The sequence below is a fragment of the Ascidiella aspersa genome, chromosome 9 (assembly GCF_963924565.1).
Source record: "Ascidiella aspersa chromosome 9, kaAscAspe10.2, whole genome shotgun sequence".
Lineage (NCBI taxonomy): Eukaryota > Metazoa > Chordata > Ascidiacea > Phlebobranchia > Ascidiidae > Ascidiella > Ascidiella aspersa.
Genome location: NC_139455.1, coordinates 20729681 through 20749107, shown reverse-complemented (window position 1 = coordinate 20749107; position 19427 = coordinate 20729681). Strand labels below are relative to the sequence as shown.

At 35.2% G+C, this 19427-nt stretch overlaps 2 protein-coding genes across 2 annotated transcripts; both read left to right on the top strand.

The window, feature by feature from the left end:
* The first annotated feature begins 2779 nt into the window (after window positions 1–2779).
* LOC146133530 (thioredoxin domain-containing protein 17-like) lies at window positions 2780–3160 on the top strand. The gene has a single exon (XM_083397779.1). It carries the CDS (start codon window positions 2780–2782, stop codon window positions 3158–3160), a length of 381 nt encoding a protein of 126 aa, XP_083253905.1.
* A 3-nt stretch (window positions 3161–3163) lies between these two features.
* Window positions 3164–13004, top strand: LOC146133529 (phosphatidylserine lipase ABHD16A-like). The gene is made up of 14 exons (XM_083396590.1): window positions 3164–3664; window positions 3817–3940; window positions 4365–4451; window positions 4637–4725; window positions 5419–5668; window positions 6703–6743; window positions 6964–7040; window positions 7455–7635; window positions 8098–8209; window positions 8950–9066; window positions 9928–10047; window positions 11345–11518; window positions 11811–11956; window positions 12496–13004. The coding sequence occupies exons 1-14, from the start codon at window positions 3581–3583 to the stop codon at window positions 12691–12693; spliced, it is 1800 nt and encodes a 599-aa protein (XP_083252716.1). The 5' UTR covers window positions 3164–3580; the 3' UTR covers window positions 12694–13004.
* Window positions 13005–19427: the final 6423 nt, after the last annotated feature.

Genomic DNA, 19427 nt, shown 5'->3' with positions numbered 1-19427 from the left:
TATTCATAAAATGCCACACTGCATACGAAAGGTTGCCGACTCCTGACCTAAGCGAATAACGAAAACTATCCGGCGTTTACGGTAGACCAGGGGTGTCCAACTCAATAACTTTCTTCCCGTGATAACTTTCTTTCCTATAACTTCTTTCCGTGCCAAAGTTTAGTAATATAATTCTTTCTAATAACAAAAGCGTTTTTTTACAAATAATAAAAACGTGTAGTTAGCAGTGCGCATTGCTGCATCTTAATGTCCGTCGGTGAGCTGACTTTTGCTTTTTGTTTCTTCACACCAAACTTTATAGTTATGTGAATGCTAGCCTCCACTACAATATAATGTTATATTAGAAGTAATTGTTAGTTGTCTTGATTGCAGCGATTGCTTTATATTGTGAATAAACAATGGCAATTTATTGTATAAAAAATTAGGTATTTTTTTACAATTGGCTGAATAGCAAATTAAGTAATTTAGGCGGGTTTGCGCGTCATTTTTTATTTGGTCGCGTGCCACATTTGGCAGCTGGACACCCTCTGGGGTAGACCGCAAAATACGAAAAACGGCGATTTGCGCTCGATTTTGGTTTCGCATTAGCTTGAGACGCGTAACCCAATTGCTTGTAAAGTACGCTTCTAGCAGTTTGTTAAACCGTGACAAAAAACGATAATATTACCTACGAAAAAGGGGGTAAGAACCCCCACCCCCCTGGATACGCCGCTGGGAATAATGGATAATGTTTAATATTTTTAACCTTTATAAGTAATACATATTACACTTACAAATAATACTTGTATTCGCATTTTGAAATTCCAGGGTGGGGGCAAGTGCTCCTCCGTGGGGGCGCAAATGTGTGTTGCCGTGAGCAAACTAACACGTGATATATTTATATCTAAAGGTTTTGTCTAAGGTTTTCACGTCATTTTACGTTAAGCGGTGCGTCATATATAAAAAATCTAGTGAAATTTTCTGATGTTAATTGTTATTTGCCCTGCATGACATACACTGGTAGTTCATTATCTTACTGTCGTGATGTAACGATTAGGGTAGTGATTCTTTACCATTTATATGTGTGGTTACCCCTAAAAATAACACATTTCATTTCCCAATTTAAAAACGTTAAAGTTTACTATCGGTTATTAAACAATGTCCTGTATATTTCATCAGACTCCATCAAATCAAAACAGGTCAAATTATCTAAACATTCTAACGTGCCTATTGTCAGATCGCAAGATTTTGAAAAATAAAACACAACTCCGCGTTTAATGAATACAGTTCACACCGCAGCCAAACACGTCTCGCAAGGATGTCATTCGAATAGTTTAGCTCAGTTTAGTATTGACGATAATGCGGTGGAAGATATAAAGCACAAAGGCAATTGAGTTGCGGATTAGCTAATCAATTGCCGACTAGATAGCCATACCGGCTCAATAAGATTAAGAAAATCGAATTAAATGTTTAACAGTTTATCAGCGAACACGTTACAATCGCATGCACAAACAGGTTTGATAACTTGCAAATGATTTGTTCCACTTATGTTTTCGCATGACTTTACTTCATAGCCTAAAGTTTGTTCTTGTTTTATAAATAGACCAACATATTTTTTTTATCTAACAATTATAAAAAGACCGGTGTTGGACAAATAAAACGTATTACGAACAGGGAGTCGAACCGCAACCAAACCGGAACTTTATGAACCGGTTTTGTTCCAATTTTTCCCGAACCGTAACCGAACCTGAACCGTTTTATGTAAAATTGTAAGGAGCCGAACCGGAACTGAACCCAATATTTTGAATAAACCTGAACCTTAACTGAACCCGAACCTGTCAACAAAAGCGGTTCACTCCAGCATGACGTCACAACCTCTATTTTACAGAGTTAATCTATGCCATGTTTAAAATTTTATAAAAAATAATGAATAGTGATTACATAAAACGTTATTTTTTTATTTTTTAGATATTTCGATAACGAGCAGCTTGTTTTCGCCTAGTAACTCTACATTTATTGACCAACATTTTCATCTCATATTGCATCCGAACCGGAACTTTATAAACCGGTTTTGAAAATAAATTTAGTCGAACCGGAGCTGAACCGGAACTTTTAAAATGCTCGAAACCGAAACCGGAACTGAACCGGATTCCGAAAAAATCCTTGAATCCGAACCGAACCTGAACCGGAAAAGTCAAACGGTTCGATTCCCTGATTACGAATTTATTCAATATTTTACGTGATTTTAGCTCCTCGCGCGACTTATGTTATTTGGCTTTTAGACAACAAACGTTCGTTAATGAGTACATTCTGGACCAAACTGACTTTTTAATGAGAATGTCTTCAAACTTTTGTAAAATTAAACCATCTAATATTTCCTAAATACCTTAAAAAAGGTAAATAAAAAGTTTTCCCTCAGTAAAGCCGCTAACCTTTACCATCTGACTTTTCACCTTTATTATCGCAAAAATAGAAATGTGGGATTACTAGAAACAGATGTTTTTTGTTTGGTATGGTATGTTTGTCAAGTGCTAAACTACATACTTCCAAATGTCTTATATTTATCCCTTCCACTAATCTTTGGCTTCAAAAACCGCTCATGCGTGCCGTTAGTTGCGCTCACTAATCTCTTGCTTCCGACATAAAATGTTAAAACATGTAAAGCGACACGACACGATACACGACGTAAAGCGACATAATTCAATATTCCCGTCTTTCGTAATTTTCAGGTACTTAATGTGCAATAATCAGCATTAGTGTTTCTGCTAAGTTTGTTTTGCATTTTATAATCAAAGGCAAGATGGTCGAAGAAATTAAGGCTCAAGGGTTCGACGACTTCATGAACAAAGTTGCGGCTGTAGAGAAATCGGGAAAAATTGTTTTGTGCATGTTTTGTGGCGACAAGGACGCATCAGGCAACAGTTGGTGTCCGGATTGCGTTAAAAAGGAACCGGTAGTAAAAAAGGCCATATCGGAGGCCGATGGAGACAAGGTTGTGTTCATCTACTGCACAGTTGGTGGGAGGGATTACTGGAAAAATCGCAGCAACGAATTTCGCACGCATGCCAAGCTTAAACTGACAGGCGTCCCGACTCTTCTGGTTTGGGGAACTCAACAAAAATCAACTGAAGACAATATTTCAGCTGATGTTATATCAATGATGCTCGAAGAAGAAGATTAAGTTCTTAATTGAAATGTTGCCATGCACATCCACAGTGCTGCTTTATTATTTCAGTCATTGCTTATATGATTTTAAATCAAAGTATAATCAAACTCTTAAAAGTTGCCAAAAATGCCCATTTACTCTTGTTATATTATTTAGGTGGATGTTGCTTATTTAATTGTGTCATCAAGCTATTTTACAATTTACTTTTAGGCGTTCAAATCAAATTATGAATTGCTATTTTTTTATTTGAAGATACATTTACTGCAATTGCTTGATTATATGCTGTGACTTGGTGTGCAACAAAATTCCACTGAAGTGTAATTTCTTTCCATTTTGCCATGCAAAAGTGCCAATTACTTTGACTGCTATTATTGTTTAGTAGAAAATGTTGAAATTGCCATAAGCTCTTTTTATTCAATGTGGTGAATATTACGGATGACTATGTTTCAAAGGTTGAAAAACATTGTTTTGGGCCCGAACATTTACAGAATCCACAGATCTTGCGATGGACAAAATAGGGTAAGATTTAACCTTTTAGATTTTCTTAATTTACAAAAAATTACCATAACTATTACCTGCTTGTTTTTAAACACTATAATTGTTCAAGTATGTTTATGTTTTTTTAATTTTTCCCCGCTATTCAACTGCATTCATTAAATGTCTATTTTTAGGCATACAACTACCCAAAAAACAGCTGGGAAGAACGCACTCATTTATTTTTAAGTGCTATGTTCACCTCAAAACAGTTTGCTTACTACACATCCCCATTATGGACTGTATTATTATACAGAAGAGGTTTGTTTTCATTTAATTAGTTGTAATACAATATATTGGTGTTTATATGACTGTTAGAACAGTATGTTATTCAAATGACTAAAAATAAAGGACCTTATAATTATTTATTTGTGTATTAAATGTAAAATGGTATTTTAGGCAGTACATTTTTAAATAAATGCTGTCCTCTATAACATTTTTTTTTCAAGAATATAGATAACATATTCTATATTTAATCTTACAAAATTTTTTTAGAAAATATTTTTGTTTAACAGTGCAATATTTGTTTTGTTACTAATTTTTTTTACGAATTCTAAAATTCTGCCTAAATGAAAGCATAATTTTACTTACATCAAAATACCATAGAAACATAAGAGATGAGACATCTTGCTATGTGATTTAAATGGAAAATTGAATAACTTGCCAGTAACTACAAACTTTTTAGGTTATTTCAACATTGAGACTGTATTTGAGCTGACCAAACTAGCAGGGTATCCAGTTATTATTCTCATGATTGTTTTGATCTCCAGAGGTGCGAAGATGTTGTTAGTTTAAATGTTTTTGGTTTTAAGTGTATTTGTACGGTTGTTTCATTCATTTCAAAATAATTTATGCCAAACTAGTTAATACCTTAAAAAACTTTTAAATCCTAATAAACCTTTCAAAACTTCATACCTAAAAAAGACCTAAAATCTTGTGTTTCTGTGACCATTTCAGCGATTGGAAGACAGAAGAACCAAGAGTACATCTCATTTCTAGATGTTCTCGAAAAAGTAGAACACAGTCCAAATAACCAACATGAACGGGTAAATTTGTTTCATATTTCCTCATCAGAGTTGTTAGTTGTGGTCAATATGCATTAAGGTCTGGTAAAAATTTGAAAGAGTAAAACCTTTGTTGTTTCTGTTGCCAAATAAGTGTCATAGGAATCATTAAATAATAATTGTAAGTTGTTTAAATTATTCTTTATTTATTATCAACTTGTAAGTAATTTGCTAATAATTTGAAACATTCACAAAAAGCTACCAAATTTTGCATGTTTTCCAAATTCATTCTATGTCTAACCAAAGTTTTCTTAAAGCAGAGTTTTTACTGTATTGAACTTGATGACAAATATGCGCTTCATATTGATACAAAAATGATTTAAACCACAAGAGTAAAAGGTACCCTCTTCGGTTGACTTTTACTTATATTTTGGTCATTAGAGGCGCATAGTGATTCCATTAATATCTCAGCTCTGTCCAGTAGTTAAATGCATGTGTACATTGTTATCCCTTAACATTTGCACTCTAACTTTAGTATTAAGAAAAAATACAGCTTTTGATTTTGATTTTTTTTTAATTTTAGGTGAAAATTAGTATATAAATTTTTATTGCTTGATGCGGCGCAATTTCTGATTAATTAACTTTTCCAAAGACAATGCAAGAAAATAGCTTGTGAACCACCGGTGTAAATTTGAAGGTCTATTATTTTAAACGTTATATATTTTTGTTTTTCAGAAAAAGTTAAGAGGATATGATTTTGATTTTGCCAGTTGGCCAGTGGATTTTCGTTTCGATGATGCGGAAATCAGAAAGCCAAAAGCATTCGAGTTAGAACTCTGGCAGAGGATTATACAAAAAACAGATGGAAGCCCGTGGACTAACATTGTAAATCTGCCAAAGGAGATTCTTGCTTATATTGTTTCGCATTCATTTGGCATCAGAGTAACATATCCTGGAAGTGTTGGGCTTCTCAAAGCAGCAATGGGTATGTAGTGTCACTTTTAATCTTGGCACAATTAAAAAATCGAAATAATTTATTTGTTTAATAGTTAGACAACTGGTGGTGTTGTGTTGACTTGATTCAAGTTACTATATATCTTATTGACTTGGCTGTAGGTTTCTAAAGCAAAGTTACTTTGATTTGACTCATTTATACTCAATCTGATCTGTACAAAAGGTTGTCGATCAGGCCGAAAAGAATGCCAGGATTTGCTAATTTTTTGAAAAAAAATGTATATTTATTTTTACTTTGCAAATAAAAACAGTTTCTTTGCTTATGTTTGGATTTTAAATATACCCTAACACAGTGATTCTCAAACTTTTTCTAAAAAATACGCAGCGGTCCCCTAGCAATTTTTTTAATTGCTCACGGTCCCCTTAAAAATACACACAAATAAACATAAAATAACACGTTTGGATGAGAAGGGTGCACTTACAGTCTTAGGTAGGCTTGTTGATGCCATATTTAGTATTGTAATGCTAACAAAATCACTTTATTTGAGTTTATCAACCAAGATAAGTTTTAAAACCGCGACCGTACAACCCACAGTGGCAGCACAGCAAGCTGGAGAAACGTAATTCTTATTAGCACAACGCAAAATTATGACATCACCATGCACAGAGTTCAGCTCAAAGCGTGCAATCACGTGAATGACCAACTAATCGTAGCTTTTGATGACGAGCGCAAACACGTTAAAATTAAAATGTTCTTCTTCAGGAGCGTCTAGTTGATTTTTGTTAGGTGCTTCGCGGTCCCAGAAAATTGTCTCACAGACCCCAAATGGACCGCAGACCCCAGTTTGAGAACCACTGCCCTAACATAACTTGAACTTTATTTAAAAGTTGAAAAATGACCTGTTCTTAACAATGTTCATGTGTCAGTTTTCTTTCTATTGACTAGCTACATCGCTTTGTAAAATGTAGTATAAACACTATCTGCTCTGAGACTGTGTAAAACTATAGTTTGTCGTCCTCTCCATAAGAATCAGTTTAAAAATATTTCATATTTTATTTTTCAAGGTGCTACATTAGATGCCAGTCGATATAAAGTAGTGGAAGAGGTAAAATATAACGTTACATTATTTTATTAATGTATGGGTAACACTATTTTCACAAATGAAAAGAGACTAAGATTGAAATAGTATTTACATTTTTTGAGGTTCCAATTATATTTGTGAGAAAAGTTAATAGAAATTCTATCTGCGAAAATTTGGTCCAAATTTTTTTATTTGTCAGGTTTTATCATTCTTTTCATTGAAATTTGATGTTTGTGTTTTGCAGCAAGGTGGTATTAGAGCAAAGCTTCGCACTCGTGAGGGAAATGACATTGACACTATGTTTGTTGACAGACGGGCAAGGTACTTTCATAATGTTGATGCCTCTGTGTTGTACAATTAAACTGTACAAAATGTAAACTTGGATTTTCTTAGTAACTTAAATAAAAGCACTGTAGTATTTTATAAAAGTATATTACTCTTCACAAATGCCTCATGTGATGGTGACATTATTTTTACATATCATAGGAGAAAAATGATTGACTTGTTTTCTTTTTTATGTGTTTTATCACCTCTGTATGTTTATCTTCACTTGAATTTTTAGACTGATGATAGCATGACATTTTGCGAAACATTTGTAAACAGGGAAACATTGATTAAATATAAAAAATTCAGACTTTGACATAATTATTGTAACTATACTTACTATTTTACAAATGAAAGACCAACTGTTCAAGACACTGTTTGTTTAGTGATAGTTCGACACTTGCCTTTCAGAGATGCTGAGTCGCGCTTTGACCCTGAGGAAGGCCCAGAAGTGCCGACTCGCAACGCTGACATTCTGGTTGTCTGCTGTGAGGGAAATGCAGGATTTTACGAAGTCGGGTGTATGTGCACCCCCTTACAAGCCGGTTACTCGGTGCTAGGCTGGAATCACCCTGGCTTTGGATGCAGCACTGTAGGTTTAGTTTTATTTGCTAATTAACCATTAATTTAAATGGTGCCACACAATTACACACACATTGTTGCTAAACCGGGTTTCTGCTCGTATTTTGACATTGCTTCATTCACAGCATTCTGTTTAAGATCTTAAGACCATAGGCAGGGTGTTAGCCTTTTGTGTCATTATTTAAATATAATTTCTTATTTTTTTTAGCTATGAAACTTGTCTTACTTTGTCAGTGATTTTGTTTGCGATTTTTTTAATGGTTTTGTGATCCTGTGACCATTTATGGAATAAAACAAATCAAAAAAATTGTTTATCTTAATGCTATTGTAGTATTATAGGCTTTATAGCAAACCTATTAGAATATTGTTGCAGTACTGTATTTAGCATTTGCTGCTGCTTACACTTCCCATATAGATTAGATATTGATTTGTTGACGTTTGGTAAATCAATGGTTTGTTGATGTTTATTTAGGGCCAGCCATTCCCTGACGCAGAAGACAATGCAATAGATGTTGTGATGCAATATGCAATACATAAATTGCACTACCCACCAGAGAACATTATTTTGTTCGGGTGGTCAATAGGTAAGTCGTAAATCCTATATATTAACACTTTAATATATATTCCAAGCAAAAATAATTTTTTTTTTTCGGAGTTTTGCAAAATATGGGTGTTTGTTTTGTTTGATAACGTTTCAGTTTATTTGGGTACACTATGCACGGATCTGTAATGTAGCTTAATAATAAATTTCAAAGCCAAAACTCAACCTTTTTGGCTTTGAAATTTATTATTAAGCTACTTTTCACTTTATCATTTATTGATTACAAAGTATGACTAAAATGTAGTCAGATCTGCAAATTGGGCATCTAGGCTTGCATACACGATTTTGAATATAGGAAACCCATATTATGATGTTTGAATATCACAAAAATATTTGCTTTTAACAAAAAATACATGCACTCTAATGGGGTCATAACTTCAAATGCTAATTTAAGGACTTACAAAATCATGTTCATGTTTGGATATTGTAAAGAACTGTTTATGAAAAAAAATCGTTGGTTAAAAAAAGTTTAAATTGTGTTAGGTTTGCGGTAAAGCCATTTACTTGAAGTTTACCCCACTGGCTCATATCTATTCAACAGTCATTTTTGCAATTTACCCAGTGTTGCTGAAGAAATTCGAAAAAGTATAATCACGTTTTGACAAGAATTTTAAGTATAACCGTTGGTTGCACTAAAATTGACTAAACTTTTTCTATACATTGGTACATAGAGATTATATCCTGAAATATTTTTAACAATCTGCTATTCTTTTATTTATAAAGGTGCATTCACTGTGATCAATGCGGCCAATATGTATCCAGATGTTCGGGGTATTTTCTTGGATGCCACTTTTTACGATATCATGCCCTTTGCCAAAACCATGATGCCAAAAACCTTTGGTGAGTTGTCAGTTTTGATTAGATAGAAACTTTTTTTTTATCATTTCAAAAGACTATGTTTTACAAAAAATGTTTATTGTCTTTAGCCTATGTTATCCATATAAATTTTGATATTTTTTAACTTAATTTCGCAATAAAGCCTTTAAATTTCCTGTACTTGGTCATTTCAAACGTAGCAGTAATAGTCATGAGTATTTTAGAGAAATTTTTACTGTAATTGTTATTGACTCATTGGCCAATCACAAACCTGTAAATGTAAAGTTTTCAAAACTAACATATATGATAAGAAAATTTTGTCAAAATTTACATGTTAGGTCAAAATTTTTTTAAAGTTGAAATCGAATAAAAATGCACATAAATCGTTTACAAAATTAAAAAAAAATATATAATCAGCTTTTTGAAATTGATCGTTCAGTTTTTTTTTAATTTATCGTTAAACTTTATCAAAAAACTTTCGTTTTGATTTGTATTTAAAGTCATTTTAACCAGATTATATCTTCATTAGAGAAATATACCGTATAAAAAACGTGTTAATAACAACGCCTAGGTTATTTGAATTAATGTATTTCTAACAGTTGAATTAATGTAATCTAACAATTATTTTTAGGTCAAAATTTGTCAAAATTTTAATTTTTTTGGTCAAAATTTCTTAATATTCAGGTCAAAAAGTAATCGCCCTAAAGATGAGCAATTTAGGACTTGAGGGATATTTTTTTAATTTCCCGGAATGCATATGCCACCATTAGTTAAAAATGCTTGTTAAACATAAAATCATACATTAGTTATCTTTGCGTATGTCATACTTTATGTTCCATGTTTGTATTTTATTTAAAGGGAATAGCAAGGTGTTTTTATGTTTAGAGGGTTTTGTGAAGTTTACGGTGCGTCAACATCTAAATCTCCACAACTCAGAAAACCTTAACAAGTACAACGGACCAGTGTCGTTTGTGAGGCGGATACAGGACGAAGTCATGAATATTGGTTAGTTTTGGAAAACAAATTACAGTATATGCTTGAATTTTGTGTTTATCTTTGTCTCCATTTTTTATTGACTAACAACACCGAAAAAAATGTAAATAGTACCTCATGTTGGTTTTGACTATCTTAGTACAATTGCAAACTTTTCAAACGGCCTACAAAAGATAATGGCTCAATTTGCTGTCTTGGATTATAAAATATTTTTTTAATTAACGCTTTTGGTTTAAAGCACCTTTCATTTGTCAACATACGTGTTTTGTGTGTGTCTGTGTGTTTGTTTTGTCTTATATATCAAAACTTCGGGCTAATTTAGCATTAATAGGTGTTTGTTGATGTTTGTGTCATTTCGGTCAACATATTTATTGTATTGGAAATGTTTGGGGGTTCGGACCCCCCTTTTAGTAAGTGCTTTTATCGTTTTTTGGCATTTTTGTGTCAGTGTTCAACTTACTGCCCGATTTGCCAATTTATCTTTTAAAGTGATTTAGTCACGCGCTAATGCGAAACCAAAATCAAACAAAAAACGTCGTTTTTTTGTCTCTTAGTTGGCACAATGGTTTAAATGGGGAAATTCACCTAATTGAAAATTCGGCCCCCTTTTTCCGATTTCGAAACACGCCCCCCTCCATATGTGCCCCTCGTATACACTGTATTGTCCTCCTCGTAATAATATGTTTTAAGTTTGGTATAAGCCCGTCGCCGTGTACGAATGTCGAAGTTCGGTCTTTCAAACCGACTTTGGACAACTAGATGTTTTATCTATTTAAAATTAGAACATTTCAGCTTTTCCTAATTATATTAGAATTAGAATTAGATCATTTTAAGTTTTTTCAAATTAGATTAAAATTAGAATTGCGAATTCTGAAAAAACACGAATTGGAACTAGAATCGCATTTATTATTCATCATAAATCTCATTTAAATCGCGAATTATTCTAATAAGAATAATTGTGCGCTAAGTTCTATACCTTTTAGCATATCATATGCTTTTCAGACGATAAACATTACCTACAGTCGTTCCATCCAAAGAGTTTAATTTCAAATTCTTTCTTTTGACTGAGAAACTAAAAATGCCGTTGGAAAAAGTAGCATTTTTGGTAAAATCTGAATTAGATTAGAACTAGAATTAGAGCCCACAAGCAATTCACAAATTAGATTAGAATTAGACGCATTTTGCTCTAATTCATTGAATTAGAAAACTAGAATTAGCTAGTTGTACAAGTCTTCTTCCAAACCTAGTATCCCACTTAAAGTCTTTGCTGAAATCTAACCTTACGACTTGCCCGTGTTAACCTATCCAGGGGGTCCAACCAACATCAAGAGCAACCTCGGAAACTTGCTGCTCGAAAAGTTCCTACGTCATCGATTCCCGCTGCTCTTTGAGGGAAAGCCCCCTCGTTATGACCTCCCGGGTGACGACGAGCAAAGCATGGCGCTTTGGGATTGGCTCAACGCCAAAGATGATACTTCCAGAGGTGCCGAAGTAGTTATTCTTGCTCTTGTTTTGCTAAAGAGATTGCTGGCTACAGGTCGACCGATATCACTTTTTCAGACCGATACCAATAACTGATTTTTACAAGAGGAAACCAATATTTTTTTTAACTGATGAAAAAATATTGGTTACCTCTTGTTCGAGCTTCATGTCGTAACCGGTCGTGTAGATTCCTAAATGTTTTTTTTTTATCTCAGCGTAGACGACTAGAAAGGTTTGCGTAAACGCACAACCTGTGTCCGTTTTTGAAACTTAAAACTGTAAATTCACTCCAGATTCGATCCTATCATCGCACGAAGTAGATTCCGATGAGTGCAAGGTTTTGCTCGGCTCATACGTACACCAACACTCCGCTCATCCGCCCATCAATATCGGAGAAGATCTCAGCTCGGAGCAGAAGACGCAGCTTGTGCTATTTCTGGTAAAAAAATCGTCACTGGTCTAGATTCCCACCACAGCGTTGAAACATTTATTAAAGCAACGCACAATATATGGGATAGGGTGTCTGTTGTAGTGTTTAGGGTGTGGGTGGGTCAAGGGTAATATTTAATAATATTGCTTAACCTACCCAAATAATGTTCGTCGTGGTAGGATTCTAGACGTAGAGGAGGGATGCAAAATTTTTTTTAATACGCAAAAAATATATTTGACGGGCTACGTACTGTAATGTAACATGCATATAATGATCTCTAATTTGACGAAACGTTTTCAGTGTTTTGCAAGCCTGATGTAGATTGTTTTAAACTCGAATGTTACCAAAGTGCCAAAAGTAAAATGCTTAGCCGACTGTTTTAATTAGGTTTTATAAAACTTAGTTCCTGTTTGTAAAAGACTTTGCGTTAATATGGATTTGTATTACCTGTAAGTTATCTTTAAGATGCTCAGTGTAGCAGAGTAATTCAATTTGACCGACTCCCATATTTTTTAATAACTGTTTGCGCATTTTATTAAACTTGCCAGGCCGACCAGCACATGCTCAACTACTCCTCCTCCCATTGCACGCCGCTCCCTGCCTCCTACTTCTCTCCTCCCTGGAGCATCGAGTCGCTCTCCTCCGACTCCCTACTGTCTCCTGCTCCGTCTGCGTCCAACCGCCAATCTGCCGACTCCGAGTCCTCCAGCGATTTTGAGCTGATCGCTCCAAACCAAAACCTGTGATTGATGACGCGGTAGTTTGCTTGGCCATTTAAGGCCAGTATACACTACAGCTGCGCTGAACTGAGCTCGGCGTGAAAGTGTTTAAACCACAGCTGAGCTGAGCTGGGCGTAAAATTGTTTAAACCACAGCTGAGCTGGGCGTGAAATTGTTTATACTACGGCTGAGCTGAACTGGGCGTGAAAATGCGTTTGTACTATGGCTGCGTACTGGACTAAGCAATCCACTCGAGTCAGATGAGCTGTCCCGTTTACGGGGAATGTGTATGGCTGTGTAAATCACTTTTACGCTTAGATGGCAGTCGAGCAAAGCGTGAAAACCAAAGCGTAACTTTTTCTAGCGGCATGGATCTTGAGTAATGAGTATAGCAAGCGTAAAACGCTCGCCACAATAGCTATTAAACGTAATATACGTTTTGCTCAGCTCAGCTCAGCTCAGCTCAGCTCAGCTCAGCTCAGCGCAGCTGTAGTGTAACAGGCCTTTAGACAGCAGCCGGCTTCTTTTTGTTAAAGGGTCTCCAGCTATTTTTGTTTTTTAATGTTAGTCCCCCGAATGGTGATAAAAGCCCAAAGTCGAGAAATACAGGGACTGCATGAAAATGTCTTCTTATTAGCGACACAATTTTCGGAGATATTGCCCTATAAAACATATCAGCGCGCCAATTTCGCCCAGATGAAATAAAGCCCCTTCGAGGGCGTTTTGGGATAGGCTTAACTTCAAACCGCTATGCTAGGCAGTTTAATTTGTTAGGTTATCGAAAAATATTATATATAATAAATATATATGACAATATATATAGATATATAAATGCTAAATATTATATCCATAAATATGAAAACGTACACTATTTTTATGTTATTTAAATTGTGGTTTTTACTCGCCTCTCTACAGGAGTCCAACTAAAATTTCGTCTTTCCCGTAGTTCTAAACGTCGCGAAAATTTGGAAAGTCTTATTGATCATCTAGAATACCGTATTTCCTTGTCAACACGTTTTTTGTAACGCCAAAGTTTGTCTAGGCTTTTTGATCGTTTTTTTTGTATTTTTAACGGGATGAAACGAAACATTTTTCGTCGACTCCAATATTTTTGTTAAAATTTAGGGTTAAAATCGTCGCATTTATGCACACCTTTCCTTCAATTTTATTGCTGTAAAGCCAATACCAGTTTTTTTCGTTTTAATATTCTTTCTATTTCAGTAAAAAACAACAACAGGGAAATTGGGGACCGAGTGTATTTTGCGAGTTAGACGCTTCAACTTAAACTTTAGCAAGTATTGTTCACAGTTAACTTAAAGGATTTCTTGCGTTTAAAATTGTTTTACGCTTTACTTTGTTTACTATAAGTTGGTGTTTCCGATTATATTTGGCCCTGTTGCTTGTTGATAATAGTAATTGGTATAATTGCTTGCATTTTTGTCCACGTTGAAATAAAACTATTGTAACTATTTTTTTACTTATTGTTTGATGGCGCAACGTCCGACATTCAGATTTTTTCTCGATAAACTCATCGACGTGTGTCCCAAATTCCACAATGAAAACAATTGCACTAGAGTCGTACCCCAGCCTGTTACGGCGTCTAATCATACGTTTTTAGACGGAAAACAATAAAAATGCCGACGATATTTCAACATTATACAAAGTACGATTCGATCTACTTTCACTTAGGCCTGACTCTCTTAGAGCGTTTTTTTCTATTTTTATTTTTTTTTTATTTTTTTTTTCGTATGGTGATGTATGGACCCTAGCAGATATTCACAGAACTAAAGTTAAAAAGCGCCAACAAAATGTGTCCCTACCTATTGACCAGCATAGAAGTGCTTTGTTACTGTTCGTATGCGCAAAACAGGGTGAACTTACTGTTTCCAACAACAAAAGATTTTAAATTTAAGAAAGTCTTTTAGACCAGATCTGGTCAAAGCTTTTGTTGCATTTGTAGAAGGTTTATTGCCCGTGGGCCTTGAAGTAAAGTAGAATGAAAGAACGAAAAACGCGCACGGTTATATAGGGAGCAGAATGCACCATTCCAACGGAAACCAATAATTACTGCGCCTTAGCGACTCTAGCGAAATACCAACGCTTGCACAAGTCGTTCATGTTGCATGAGAGTAGACTCAGAGTGCGACAACGAAATACAGCCATTAAATTGATACGATGGTCGACTACATGACACCTCCAATAAGTCTGAAAAACAAATGTTTTGGTTAAAGCAATGGTCGACAACCTTTTTCTAGTCGCGGGCTAAAACCAAACTCAGAAAGGTCTCTGTGGGCTGCACAACATAATATGTTAACTGAGATTTTGTGATATTACAATTTTAGAAGAACTGTAAATCAGACGGGCCTCGGATTTGTTGCACTTTAAAAACGTGATTAATTACATTTAATGAGGCAGTAAAGTGTTGTGGCAAAGCGCGAAAAAAACCGCTTGCTTGATTTCAAATTCAAGTCCACACGTCTTCATCCATGCTATAGTAGTACACTGATGAAAAGTGCAGTGTTGTAATGACTTAAGTCAATGACTTGACTTAAGTGCACTTAAGTCATTTGGGCAAAATGACTTGACTTGACTGAAGTCTTTCGGACAAATGACTTGACTTGACTTAAGTCTTTTGAACAAATGACTTGGGTTGAAATAAAGCATTTCTTTAAGTATTTTTTTTAATAAAATTGAGCTATTTGTCCAAATTTTTGCACAAAAAACAAACTACTTGCTATATGTTCCGTTTTCCTTATTTTTTAGTTCAGTTATTGTTCATAATCATACGAGTTTAAAAATTATAATAGTTTAACGTTTTATTTTTATGACAAGGACATGACTTGAAGTTGACTTGCTCTAATTATGACTTGACTGGGACTTGACTTGCGCAACTGATGACTTGGACTGGGACTTGACTTGTTATTTATTCGAAAAGACTTGACTTGGACTTAAGTTATTTTACAAATAACTTGACTGGGACTTAAGTCATTTCAAAATGACTTGTTTACAACACTGGAAAAGTGTAATAAAACTACTTTGATGCAGCCCGATAATTTAATAGTTGATCTAGTTCGATATTTGTTAACCTTTTGAAGTCAGGCCATATACCGACATTTCTTGCGAGTTTTTCTTACAATTAAAAAAAAAGGGTTAAAAATGGAAAGAGTTGCCGCGGTGTATGAGCTCTCTTTGATCGTCTCGGGTTCGTGGGACCGTACTCGAACTCGTTTCGAATGGGGTTATGACCGCTGGTGTGTCTCTGGTCGGTGCGGAACCGACGTTCTCAGGGACTGCATCACCGGTCGACGAAGACAAGGAATCAGAAAGAGGAAGTTCGCCGGGGTCTTCGATCTTGGCATAACGTGGGGGTAAACCACTCGTACGTTGACACTGCGACTTCCGTTGATAAGAATAGCCGGAACCCAGTGAGGTTGGTGGTACCGCCTTGGACCAACGTACACAGCAGTGGCTCTCAACCTTTGTAAGCATCTGAGACAAATGAAAAAAAGCCGCGTAAATATCCAGCAGTTTATTAAAAATAAATTTTAATTAATAACAACAAACCACATCAAAGAAGGCAAACGGTTTCTCTTCTCATTTACTCTAGTCCAGGGGTTTAAAACTCAAACATGCCGACGTGCCAATTTTTATCTTACAACTTCTTCCCGTGCCAAAGTTCAGCAACTATTTTTTTTTCTAATAATAAAAGCGCTTTTATACAATAAATGAAAACAGTATAGTGCAGTGATTCTCAACCGCGGCTCTCAGAGCCGCATGCGGCTCTCAACTGAACATTTTGCGGCTCTCTAACCGAGTGAAAAATTAGTTACAAAGTAAGTAAGAGAAATCAAGAATTAATGAATTGTATCAGCAAGGATCCCGAGTACGAAGTACTAATGTTACCGGGTACTTCCACCGTCTCTTTAAAATAATTTTGTGGTTTGTTACGTCACAATATATTTAATCCTGATCGACAAGCTATGGCAAACACTGTTAATTAATTAGCCTAGGCTAGCGTAATGTATAGTTGTTGTTTTCTAGTTGCTTTCTTAATGTTTTTTGATTATATGCCTTCTGTTGTTTTTTATGCGGCTCCTTGCAAACCTTAGGTTTGAAATGCGGCTCTTGCTCTGAAAAAGGTTGAGAATCACTGGTATAGTGTTATAATATGAGAAGTAATTGTTTGTTGTCTTAATTGCTTGGGTTGTTTTGTATTGTGAATAAACAATGACAATCGACTGTGTAACAAATTTAGCCTTTTTGACAATTGGCTGTATTTCTTGGTGCTTGCGTGCCATTTTTTATTAGTTTCGTGTCTCATGTTGGACACCCCCTGCTCTAGTCAAAAGCATTCTGTTTTCCTGCTAAATAGGCAAGCTTTCTTCGAAAGTTGTTTTGGCATAGCGTAATGTCATATGAAAGGGTGGATCCAGTATTCTTACTAAGGGGACAGTGGCGTAGCCAGCCGAAAATGTTGGGAGGAGCCAAAAGTTTGAACTTTTTTGTTTAGCTTTTGTTATTGTGTTAACTGCCGTAACGAACACAAATAACAATGCTAGCATACCGTTTTGAGCAGCAACTGACTTAGTGTTAACGCAACACACAAAAACCATCAAAGAGCAAAAACTGTCTAAAAAAACTACGTTAATGACGAACAAACGTAATATTAACTACATCGTTTGTGACGTAACATTGCATGATAATTGAAGTGGTGGAATGCCTGTGATCGACGGTTGTGATACTGCTCATAACTGCTAAAAAAAATAAAATTATTAAGAGTAAAATATTTATAAATTTTTGGGGGGCATGGTCCCCTTATCCCCCCTGGCTACGCTGATGACAGGGATGACGTAAAAAGTTACGTCATTAAACAATTAATCCTAAAACAGCTTTGTAATATTTTAGTTGAGATATTGCTTATACACAATTGTGAATAGTTTTACGTTTTATTTTTATGCGAATGAGTTGACTCTAATAATTGGTTTGCAATTCTTCAACGAAACCTTTAGTATTTGTCGTCTAATTAAAAACTCTATTTAGTTTAGATTTACATTTTAGCTGGATATAGTCCCAAGTCTGCCTTGGGTCCATGGCGCATAGTTAATTAGTTAAACTCCAAATTAAACCTCGTTGAGAGACACATATTTCTGTGGAGAAGACGAGACATAGCAGTTGCCACCCAAGAATAAAACTGCAATACGAAGGATACATTGTCGACGCCCTCTATGTTTATTTTTATGGATTTTTTATTCATTTTTTTTAATCTGCTGCGCGTCAAAACTGACGTCTTGCTTGGGACTAAAGGGCAGTGTTGTAGACAAGTCATTTTGAAATAACTTAAGTCCCAGTCAAGTCATTTTTCATTGCTTTTAAATGACCTGACTTCGGACAAAATGACTTGGGTAGGCAGAATTTTAAGCAAAAAAAAACATTTTGTGACGCCATAGCTTTACTAATATCAATAGCATACTACAGAGCATATACGAGAACAGGTAGAGTGTTACTACAGAGTTATATCAAAGTTATCTGGTACTGGTATGGAAAGTTAAAGCCGCAAAAATACCACTTTATGGATTTTAATGAGAAAGGTATTTACCACCTTTTGACAAGCAATAGCAAAATAGCAACTAATAAGACAGCACAATTAACTTTTCGCGTAACACAGGTGATTTCAACGTGACAATACAACTATCGCGTACAAATCAAACGGCATAGTGTCGAAAAATAACATCTTGCGTTTTTTACAACATGTTGAATTTAAGAGAAACTGGGAGAATGGCATAACAAAAAGGCAAATGACTAAGGAACATCACGAATTAAATGACTACTTTGCGAATCAAAACAGCAACATATCTAGCGTCTTTAGGGTTAGACTAGACCAGTGGTTCTCAACCAGTGAGCCATGGCTCACTGGTGGGCCATAAGAATATTACAGGTGGGCCACAGACGAATTTAGAAAAGCTAGATTTAGTTTCATTTGTGTCACTATAATTAATTCTATAGGAATAATGGCTTGGTGAGGAATTGAAAAGGAATGTAAATTTATTGTTCAGCCGCTAGTATCTCACTAATACACGGTTGAAATAATAACCTGTTTTGAAATATGTTCTGCTGTGTTTGTTCTAAACCTATTTTACGTTTTTTTTTTGCATAAAAAATTATTGGGCCATATAATTTTTTTGCAACGTAAATGGGCCACGAAAGAAAAATGGTTGAGAACCTCTGGACTAGACCTATTGCTAAAATCTTAACGATCGTTAAATTAGACGTTTGATTTGACACGTTTCTAAAATCGTAAAGATGGCCATTCGCCATGTTGTTGTTTGATTCGCAAAGTAGCCATTTCATTCGAAAGACTTTCATACAATCGTTGACTATAGAAGTTTCTTTCGACTGTCCACATGTTCAAATCCTAAACCTGCGATGCCATTTTTTATGTTGCGATGTGAATTGCCTTTTTCTTATGCCATTCGCCAAGCTGCTCTTGAATTTAACAGGTTGTGAAAAACGCAATAATGCCGTTCGGAGTGTTCGGTGTTAGGTTGTTTGATTTATACACGCCGTCACGCCGTGTCAGCAAATTTAAAACAATAGCTGCATTGTCACGTTAAAATCCCCTATCGCAGTGCTTCCTAAACTGTTTTAGTTTTGTTTACCCCTAGCATCTATCTCCAGATTTCATTCACCCTTGTCTCATGATATGATAAAACTATCTCGTCTATATATAACGGTATAAAATGACTTAGGTTGTTTCGATTTT